The sequence below is a fragment of the Delphinapterus leucas genome, chromosome X (assembly GCF_059928025.1).
Source record: "Delphinapterus leucas isolate spDelLeu-1000000601 "Yukka" chromosome X, BTC_Dleu_Yukka2, whole genome shotgun sequence".
In the NCBI taxonomy this organism is placed as follows: Eukaryota; Metazoa; Chordata; class Mammalia; order Artiodactyla; family Monodontidae; genus Delphinapterus; species Delphinapterus leucas.
The window spans coordinates 21784740-21796183 of NC_143150.1; the positions used below are offsets into that span (position 1 = coordinate 21784740).

The following is an 11444-nucleotide window of genomic DNA, read 5'->3' on the forward strand; positions in this document are numbered from 1 at the left end:
CCAGGGATGGAACCCGCGTCTCCTGCATTGGAAGGCGATTCTTTACCACTGGACCACCAGGGGAGTCCTATGAGTTTTCTATTCTTGTACTTGGACCATTTTTTAGTTGGAGTTCTTAATTGCCAATAAATCTACATTTTTATTTGAGGGTTTAGCTGCTTTATATTTTATCCGATTTTTTTTTAATTTTTTTGCGGTACGCGGGCCTCTCTCTGTTGTGGCCTCTCCCGTTGAGGAGCACAGGCTCCGGGCGTGCAGGGTCAGCGGCCATGGCTCATGGGCCCAGCCGCTCCACGGCATGTGGGATCTTCCCGGACCGGGGCACGAACCACCGTCCCCCGCATCGGCAGGCGGACTCCCAACCACTGCGCCGCCAGGGAACCCCCAGATATTTTTGCTTATACAAAAAAGAAATCATTTTTAAATGTTATTTATCCTTTGATATTAAACTTATTTACCTTTAAAATACAGCAAAGTGTACAGGGTTAATATATATGAGCGTCCATACTAATCATATGTTTAATGCTCATCATATGTTCATAAAAACTGTTTATCGTTTGGATGCATTGACTTGCTGGCAGTGAAATATAGGTAGTGGCAAGGTTAATGCGGAGTCTTTTCAGCTATTGCTTGCTCTGAATTAACAAATGCATCAGTGTTTCCTGAGACGCCCTCCTCAGAACTCTGATCCCACAAGATGTCCTTTGAGAAGGGAGTTCTGCTGTTTGAATAGCTTGGGGAATTGCTTGCTTCTTACATCGCCTACCCTAGTGGTTGACAGTGCTCATTAGGAACTTAAAGGCTATGAGCAGCCCTGTAGAGAAGAAATCTGTTTGACTTTTGTAAACTGAGTACTTCCAAAATGTGCTTTGACAATAGGACATCCTCTTATTTTTTTGTTTATGTGATTTTTGTTAACTTTTTGTTTCAAAATACTTACAGTTCACAGGAAGTTGTAAAGAAATGTACAGGGAGGGCCCATGCACCCTTCACCAAGTTTTCCCAGATGGTAACATATTCCATAAATACAGTACAGTGTCACAACCAGGAAATTGACATTAGTACCATCCACAGAGCTTATTCAGATTTCATTGGTTATAGATGCACTTGTGTGTGTGGGGGGGTGTGTGCGCACACACGTGTGTGTAGTTCAGTGCAATTTTATCACACGTAGATACGTGTAACTAGCACCACCGCAAGACTTCCTTGTGCTAGCTCTTTATAGTCACACCCACTCTCCCCCCTTTCCCTAGCCGCTGGCAACCATTGATATGTTCTCCATTTCTAAACTTCCATTTAAGGATGCTATATAAATGGAACAATATGGTATGTAACCTTTTGAGATTGGCTTTTTTCACTCAGCGTCATTCCATTGAGGTTCATCGAGGTTGTAGCATATACCAATATTTCTTTCCTTTTTATTGCTGAGTAGTATTTCAAAGTATGGATGTACCACAGTTTGTTTACCCATTTACCCACTGAATGATATTTATCCACTTCTCATATTTTTGGTGGAATATACTCTGTATGAATATTGTTCTGAAGAATACCAACTTAGAAATTCTGTGTCACAAAAATGATACAGTTAAAGAATTACCACTTTTTAAAGATTGTGCCGGGGTTGAAGAAATTAAAAGTCTTGTATTAATTGGTTTAGGAATTCCAGAGACGCTGTAATACTCTGATTTCATTGATTGAGAAAGAAAATATGGAAATTGAGGAAAGAGAGAGAGCAGAAAAGAAGAAACGGGCAACTAAAACTCCAATGGTAAAATTTTCAGCATTTTCCTAACTTTTAGGTAGATCCCATTTTTTTTACATAATTAAAATGCCTATATTATGTTTAATGCCATAGTGATACCTATTATAAAAACTGGTTTTATGAAATGCTGATTTGTTTTTTGACAGAAGAAGAATTACACTACAATCACATGCTGCCTACTTGTTTGTAGAACATATGGTTAGGAACTCCCGTAACAGGGAGTAGCAGGGCTCAGTATTTTAAAAAATTCCTCATGACTTTTAAGCAGAAGTATAATGCAAGTAAAATCCTTTGAATTGAGACCAGAGTTGTCATGGGGAGTAGGAGAGGGGTGGTGTGGAGTGGGACTGAGTTTGAAACTGGGAGTTCTGATTTGATCAAATAAGTTTTCTGATCTTTGTGGAACTATGAGTGCAAATAAGAACTTTGAGGAGACAGCAAAGCTTTACTTGGTTTACTTGGTAATAAGTTAACTGTTGAATAATAAGATGACTTAATTTTAATTCAGTCAGGTTGCCTTGTATAGTTACAATTTCAAATACTCTTTAATAGATCATATTATTTGAGTGTGGTTAAGTAAACTACCATATTTCATCAAGTCTAAGATGCCTTCCATTGTAAGACACAGCATTATTTTATGTGCCACTAAGAAGAACTGCTGCCAAGTAACTATGATTTGTCATCAATTATAGGATGCATCCCGATTTCAGAGATGCTAAAGTGGGAAACAAATGTGCATCATAGAATATATGAAATATGGTATGTTAACATCTGTCATAAGATTTAAAAAATAATACACTCATAAATAACATTTTTCCCGGAAAACTTTAAGTATTAAGTAGTTCTTTAAGATAAGCATACATTTATAGTGCCATGTGTAAGTAGAAACTTGATGACTATTTTTGATGGGTATTTTATGTCTTTTCTTAAAAAGAAACATGTTTGGAGGTTATTTTACATTGGGTTACATAGTTTGTTGGGCTATATAGAACATTAAATGTGAGTATAACATTTAAGTGAATATTCATGTTAAAATTTTTTTTTAATGCATTTACATCCTAGATTTAACATTGTTGGGCCATTTAAAAATGTGCATATTGGAGCAGAACATTAAATCTGTTTCCATTTTAGTCACAGAAAAGAAAAGCAGAGTCAGCTACTGAGAGCTCTGGAAAGAAGGATGTCAAGAAGGTGAAATCCTAAAGCCTAGAAATAAAGTTTTAAATGGGAAACTGCTATTTTCTTGTTCCCATCTTCAAATGCTAATGCCAGTTCCAGTGTATTCATGGTACTCTAAGAAAAATCTCTTTGGTTTTGATTTCTTGCATATTTTATATATTTTACAATGCTTTCTACATGAAATGTGTAGCTTTATATTTTATGCATTCTAGTATTTTTGTGTACTGTATTTTGTGCATTTCATGTCTTCATCAAAATCCTCTCAGTCCTTGTTCTTTTGAAGCTTGTGCTGAGGTTTTAGCTTTTCTATGTTTTATATGCCGCTGCTTTGAAAGAGAACCTAGATTCTATAGCTGTATTATTGTTGTTTCATACTTTAAATTTATATGGCTGTGGAAAATTGAATTAAAATGATTTGAGGAGAAAGACTTTTTCACTTCTTTGTTGCTTTCTTTTCTATTGAGTATGGGCTTGTACGTGTTACTGCATACTGTAATTAGCATAATAATTGTTTCTTTGAGGTCATCTAAATATTTTTTTCCTAAAGGAATAAAGGGTGAGAACAGAAAAAATTTAAAAAACTAATATTTGATACTGTGCTTGCTGTCAGTATGCATTACATTTAAATTATTCTCTAAATATTCAAGTGGGAAAGTATAATAAAGAAACGTCTATAAGAAATTTAATTATTTCCTGTTTTTTGTGCAGTAGAAAATAGTTGTGTTTACCGAATTCAATTGCTCACAACTATGTATTTGGTTGAAAGTTAAAGCTTTGCTTGCTGACTTGTGCCTGATCTTTTGTCCCATAGAGCCAGTCCAGGGGAGTCTGGGTATAACACGTAGATTTATTAACAACTAAGTTAAGAGTATGAAGTAAGTGCTATGCATGCAGAAGAAAGGGGGAGGGTCTTCCATAGGAATACAAGTACGGTCAGATAACAGGTAATCTCAGAGCGTCAGAGGCTTTGCACACCAAGAGCTTCTACCTTTCCCACGCCACAGACCCCACGCTGGGAGGAGATCTGCTCCACACAGTCCCTCAAGGCTCCAGGCTGACTGAGGCTCTGCTGTTTTACAGCTGTACCATCTGGAACATGTGGCCTATTCAGCTGCCGCTGTAGGAGAAAAAGAGGCTGGAGAATCGCATATAGGCTCTTTATTGCCTCAGCCCAGAAGTGACAAATGTCACATCCATTTATATTTCATTGTCCAAAACTAGTCACATGGTCCTGTGTATGTGCAAGAGGACTGGCAAATGTAGGGAAACAAATGGAATGTTTTTACGTTACTGCCCCTGCCACAGGGGCTGTCACACGAAACCGTTAGTGTGTGATTAATCAGAGTCAAGGTCAGGTTATAAGGGAACAGGGAAAATGGATCAGAACCTAGTGTGAAACACATGGCAAATAAGCAAAGCTGGGAATGCAGGACAGTGGTGTTTATCAAAACAAAATTGGGGCCACTAAAGAGTTGCTCTCTCCCCCTCCCAAGATCTTTTGCATTTCCTATCGGACTCTATTTAGTGTACCACTGGCAAACCTTGGGTAGCCCTGAGTGCAAGTCAGCGTCTTTCACATCCTCATTCTCATTGGGGTTCTGCAACATATGAATAGATCTTCTAGAATGACAACCCACTGTCTGCTGGACTCTTCCAAGTCTTTTTTCATTGTCCAGACTTCATATTTCTTACTGCCATGCTCCTGATAGGATTCTTCTTACTCTTTCCACTATTAGGACTTAGACTCTTGTACTCTGTTGGAGGTTGGTTGAAATTAGGGTGCTACTAAGAGATGAGTTTACAATGATATTAGGTCAAGGGACCCAGAGATATCCAAATCTGTCCTTGGCCTAACTGCCCTTTCTATAAGGTCCACAAAAGAAGCAAAGGTAAGCAAAGTAATACTTCACTAGCTGGTGCTTTGGCTCCAAACTTCAATCCAGAACTATTAAGCCCAAAATGAAATCTTGGAATTTTCCACTCCAATGAGATTAAAAGTTCCAGTCATCTGAGATGGAGAAAATTATACCTTAGAGGGTCTTATTAATACCCCCAAGTTCTGTGCACTGAAAAATAGCCCAGTGAGGGTACTGGACTCCAATCAATCAGTTCACCATTTCTTGGGGAGAGATGAAGATGGAGGGTGGGAGCAGGTACAATTAGGGTCTTTGAACTTCTTTCACGGAAGCTTAACAATCTCTACTTCTTGTTCTTTCTCTGTTAACCCAAAGGGGTTAATGGCTAAGCTGTATGTGACCATCTACTTTAAGAGAGAAAATCTGCAGGTAAGTTCTGTCAGTCTTTTCATGGGGCCATTTCCCTGGCTATATCATGGCTCTTTCTTGGACCAAAGAGATGTGAAATCTAGGTCTCCTAGATTATGTACAGCGTCATTGTTGAACATAGCCTACCAAGGAGGTCCATACAGTGAACACCTGATGGTAGCACAGTCCAAACAATACAATGTTGGGGATGCAGAATGCCCCAAGTCTCTATTTGAAACCCCTCTTATTGTCAGTTTTCCACAGAGAAATTAAAGTGTCACAGAAGATTTAAAACTCCCAACAAATAAATCCCACTTCACACAAGAGGCCGAGACTGATAGGATAGTAACACTAGACCTGGCTGCCGTGTTGGATTGAGGGAGCAGGATAGTCAGTTTACTGAGTCAGCTGCTCAGAGACCAGAAGCAGCAGAAGAGAGCGCTGTATCTATGAATACAATTTGACAAATGCACAGTGATGCAGCCCACCAGTGAAAGCGGTCTACAGATTGTACTGGAATCTGACCCAACCTGCTTCTTTGTTTGGAGAATGGGAAGGTGGGAAGTGAGTAGAAGTACAGGGACTCTGAGTGGTTTCCTTTACTCAGGGCCTCTCTGTAGAAGACAAGAGGTGAATAGGTTTCCCAGTAACCCTCAGGCTCCCACAGAGGCCCTAGTAAAGCGTCTGTTTTGATCCATTGGATACTCGGGCCCTAATTTCCTTAGAATCAAAAGAAGGCAGAGACCTCAGAAATCTCTCATTTTCATCATAGCTGCTTGTCTCTCAGTCTTTATCACACAGTTCCTTCTGGCTCCCTGGCCTACCAGTGCTTATGCTGTCTGGAAAACCCGGATTCTTATCAGATTACACATTCTCCCATGAAATATGCCCCCAAATTTGGTCCATTATATGAGACCTCCTAGTTAAGAGAAGTCGTTGGACTAGAATCTTTGCAGCTATCTTAGTTGCTGGGTGTTTGGTTTGAAAAGCCTCTACCTAACTCGCGAAACTATCTACTGTCACCAAAATGAAATGCTGTTTTTCCCAGTTATTGGCAAAGGTCCCCAGTGTGGTCTATTGTTTCTCCTCTATGGTGCAGTAGCCAATGCAGCTAGCACAGATTCCCGGGCCAGTTTCAATGATGATGCTGCTGTGCGCATGCTTTCTCTCCAGGTGTTTTTTTGATATCCTCCAGTTGCCATCAAATTTCAAACTCCTATCAGTATTCTACCCCGTGTCTCCTTCATTTAGTCTGCCTAAGCTACCCTCCCCAATAGACAAGGGGTGAGATTTTCCTGTGGTTCAGGTACATGTAGTTGTTCCCTATCCCTCCACCGTATTATTTCTGTGTGCTCCAGCTGATTTCTAACTGCCAGTATCTTTTTATCTGAGGACTTTATCAGAGGCCTTGAAGGCTTTTCTACCCTTTGCACAGCAGGCTGGAAGAGGGTTAACACCTCAGAGTGGCTGTCGACCAAAAGCTGATTGGAGTTGGTGTGTAAGTGCAACAGCTCTCGCGCCCCTTAAGCAAGGTCACTCTAAGGTATGTCATCTGTATGGTTCCCCAGAGTTTACTCGTGGGATGAAGCTTTAGTCTCCCGCAGTAGTGGCTGTGTTGATAACATGCTCCTTATTGACTGTTTTCATTTCCCTGTCTCACTTCCTCACTCCTGTCTTGAGTGTTTTCTGGGGCCAACTCCTAAATAAACTACTTGCATTAGAATCTTTGTCTCAGGGTCTGCTTCTGAGGAAACCCAAATTAATACACTCACCTTGCATGCATAGCTCTTCTTAGCCCTTAGTTATTTCATAAAAAGGTGTGGTGTGTTTAAGGAGAATAATGACTGGATAGTATATCATTGATCTGTTCTTAGAAGATCTACCCCTGTGTGGACAGTGTGTGATGTGACTGGCCCAGGATATTTTGCACTGGTACAAAGTACTGGGTTCTCATTTCTCTCCATTAACAAGCCAGACTTTCTTGTAAGAATCACTGATAGCTACGGCACTGGGAATTATTATCAGGCAGAAGTTAAAGGTTCCCAAGTTTTGGTATGGCCAAAGCTAGTACCCGGGCTATTGTCTCTTTAAGTGTTCTCCATGCTGGTTGGTGCCCCTTTGCTGTAGCACTGGTTCGTTTAGGTAAGTGGACCACGTGTTGGCCTTTCTCATTGTACTGTGCCATGTAACCATTACAGAAGCCTGGTGATAGCAGGCTTTTCTTTTTCATCTGTTGGTCTAGTGACCTGATTATTTGTCCCTTTCCTGATACATTGCTTTCCCACTGGGGAAACTCTCATCTAGGCCACTGTAGTCAGATTCAAGCTATATCTTTCCCTTGACTTTCAACCTTGCCTTCCATATTGCCCCCAAGGTATGCTTGGCTAATCTCTGATCTTCCTTCTGTGACATGATACTAGATTTGTCTATATGTAGGACTATCAAATTATGTGGCCTATTTTTTAGGGTCTCCATATATCTATGGGAGGTTGATGGTGAGTACTATTTATGTCCAACTGTCTACCTCTCATCATGAATACAGTTTTGAGCTAACATATCTCCTTCAGTGGTAGACACTAAAGCCTATTTGCTATATCCAAGACAGAAAAGATCTTTGAATAAGGCCCCATCTTTGCTAGAGTATTTGGTATGTGACCATCCTCTCAATTGGGATTGATACCTTATTTACCTCTGTTCTAGAATCAACTGTAAGTCTCCAAATGCCGCTTAGTTTTTGTACTGGCCATATGAGAGCATTGCCAACATATGGTAATTTACCCCTTTTCTACTAAGGTCGGCATGGTGTTCCATCTGCTGTTTCCTGGCCGCCCTTACATCCGTGATAGCCGATTACATTTAGGTCTGGTTATGTCTTTGTACGCCCTTTTCTCCTTTCGTATGTGTCCATCATGGTTTCTGAGACCTCAGTGTTTCTTCTTTTCCTTAATTTCCTAATTCTTTCCTAGTTTGCCTTCCGTCACTCCTAGAGCTCAAATTATCTCCTGGACAAGAGTTTTTAGTTCATTTAAAATATCCTGTAATCATGTTACCTGGTAAAGGCCTTCCACTGTGTCTGGGCCAATCCAATTCTCACAGCCAGGGCATTCTAGGTATAGGCATTATTTAAAGTCTTTTTGACTTTTGGACTTGTTTTTTCTTTCCTGAAATTTTCCTCTCCAACTCAGTCCACGAGGCTACCTTCCCCAGGCAGTAAAGCCCTCAATCTTTGTTACTGGTGAGCTCTACCTCCCTGCAGTGATTGCATCCCACTGTGGAAGTCTCTGAAATCCACAACCACGATTGGAGCTTGGCCAATGCTCACTGAAGATACGTGATCATAACAGCCATTGCAAGGCATGTGTTGTCTCCTGATTAAACCTTGCAAATCACTAACAGTTATTTTTTGTTACTCTGTCCCTTTATCTTCTTTCTACAAATTCGTAGATTAGGATTTAGATGATGCCCAAATCAGAGTCAGCGTGAGAACATATGGTGGAGAAGGGACTCAGAAAACTTCAGAGAAGACACACGATACCCCAGAATTTTATCTCATCATCATTTTGTCTTTATCCCTGGGTGCATGTTAAAACAAGATTAAGAGGAACAGAATCTGGACCTGCCATCTAGTTGGCCATATGACTGTTTGGATCTAACCATCCAACAGGCCAAAAATGTCACACTGCTTCTTTTAGGGAGACCTAGGTCGTGTTGCAGACCTTGCTGCTTCTGCACTTTGAAGTCAGGAACAAGGCTAGCTCCAAAAATGATGATTTGCACCAATACCAACACCCGCCTGTTACTCGTGGGAGATTATAGTCTGTGCTTGCAGAATAGTGCTTCAAGTCTGGAAACTGAACCTCAATCTCTTTTGTGGGACTTTGCTCTCTAAATGTCCGTTTCTGGGACATAGTTCTGTTCTGTCTACTGAGACCATGTCCGTGTTAGGAGTGGAGATAAGGTCCAGGTAATACTAAGGGATGGAATTATGGTGGTATTAGGCCAGGGAACTCAGGAATACTTAAATTGTGCCTTGGCCCTACCACTCTTGGTGTTCCACAAGGGATGCATATGCATGAAAGAGTGTCAAAAGAATGCAAACTAACATTTTATTAACTTGCACATTGGCTCCAAACCCTAGTTCAGGACTCTACTGAGCTGGGCTTGATCACAAGGCAGCTTAGGGTAGAGGCAGCCTGGAACTCAGAACCAAAGCAGGATGAATAGCGTAGCATTTCCCTTAGGCCAAAATCAAATCTCAGAATTTGCCACTACTATGAGAAAAGAACTCACAGCTACCAGCTTCAGAGGGAATGAATCCAGAAAGAGGCATTCCATCCATATGGGATTGTTTATATTCTCAAGGCTCCACCCACAAGAAACTGTGATTCAACAAGCGTTCGGGAATCTTACTTATCACTTCGGCATTCCTCCACGACTCCTGTCAGAGATAGGAAGAGGACCAGAGAGGAGCTCTGAACCCCTTCCCCTGGAGGCCAATATGGACACTATGCTACACTGTCTAGATGCTCAGCTTCTGTAGCCAGGTCAGTTCCTATGGCCTGTGGTTGATTCCATGTTGGTATATGGCTGGAACACTGATGAGCGTAAAAGGTATCACAAGAAGTACCATTATAATAAGAATGCAAACTTGATAACTTCTCATGAGAATTGTACCACCTATGTGGGGTTTCTTATTTACCGTATTTTGTGATTATTGGTGAGACAGTTTGTCAGTGAACATGAGTCCTTGAGAACAGTGGTTAATTGTATGACAGTGTCACAGTATGTTGAGTCTTCTGGGAGGTGGCAACTGTTGCTGGTCATGATAGTAGGAGAAAAAGTGATTCTTTCATATGCTGTATTATAAATGCACATCTGCTAAAATTTGAATATGGATGGACTGTGTCTTTAAAAGATTCACTTTTATTTTATAGTTAAGAAAAGCAATATAAACCATGTGTGAATAATTTACATGCCATAATTTTCTTCACGTGGAGATCTTCCACAATGCTAGGTGCTGGAGCATGGCAAGATGCACTGCCCAAGCCTCATGGAACTGTTAACTAGTGGTTGTATCTCCCAGGGTGCAGGGCTTTGGACTTAATAAGGAGAATATTCAGAACTGTCAGCTTCAGGCTTTGATGATAACTGAGCTTGGTTTGGCTTTATTTTAGTTAGGCTCTGCATCAACTTAGTGGCTTAAGACAACCATTTATTTAACTCACAATTCTGTAGGTTGGGCTCAGGTGGGTGGTTCTTTTGGTCTTGACCGGGCTCACTCACATGTCTACTACGGTCAGTTAGGTGACCCCGGTTGTGGGGAGTCACTCGTTGTTGGCTTGGGCAATGGGGGTAACTTCACCACATGTCTCTTTATCATCCAGCAGGTTAGCTGGGGCTTGTTCACACAGCAGCTTGGCAGGGATCCAAAAGAAAGAGCAAGATCTTGCAAGGCCTTCTTGAGGCCCAGGCTTGGATTTCATTATAGATTCTACTGGTCAAAGCGAATCACAAGGCCAGACCAGATTCAAGGGATAGGGAAATTGACTCCATTTTTCGAGGGAAGATGCTGCAGAGTTACATTGCAAAAGGTCTGGATACAAGATGGGGGTGGAGGGGAATCTACCACGAGCTTCTGCTGTTGAGGTGCCCTGTTTTATAGTTAGTGTGCAAATAACAGTCCTCTAGTAGTACCCCAAATTATAACATTGAGTCCCCTTGTACACAGCTCAATGGAAAGTCCAGAGTCAGTCACTTAGAACCTTCCTTCCTGATGTGTCCGTGAAGGGCACAAAGATATTTGGTACCTGCCTTTTTGACTCTACCATTTGAACTAGTAGTGTTTTTGAGCCAACAATTTGGATCCCCCATCTATTTAGCTACAAGAACATTTGGATGCCCTGTTTCTGAGTACAAGCATGTATATCACAATTATGCTAAAAGAGACAGAGACTGCCAGTTGCCTCCCAATATACATCTTTTACTTCTTGCTTAGTAATAAGAATATCTATTTTCAGATGTTCACATTGCCACTTGGCTAAAAGACTGTATTACCCAGTTCCCTTTGTGGCTAGGTATGGCTGCATACTAAATTTCGACCAATGAGATGTAAACAGAAGTGACATTGCAACTTCTGGACAGTGTCCTTAAAAGGAGAGGTCTTCTTCTTCCTTTCCTCTTTCCTGCTAGTTGGAATGTGGCTATTATGGCTGGAGTTTGAGCAACCATCTTGAGTCATG

The 11444-nt window shown here is 41.0% G+C and overlaps 1 protein-coding gene across 1 annotated transcript in view; it reads left to right on the forward strand.

Annotated features, from left to right (window-relative positions):
- The window catches only part of SMARCA1 (SNF2 related chromatin remodeling ATPase 1), a 71497-nt gene extending 66560 nt beyond the window's left edge, over positions 1–4937 (forward strand). Inside the window, exons 24-25 of the mRNA XM_022561509.3 lie at positions 1658–1768; positions 2894–4937. Coding sequence (XP_022417217.1) covers positions 1658–1768; positions 2894–2965 — 183 coding nt within the window. The 3' untranslated portion in view covers positions 2966–4937. The remainder of the gene's footprint in view (positions 1–1657; positions 1769–2893) is intronic.
- Positions 4938–11444: the final 6507 nt, after the last annotated feature.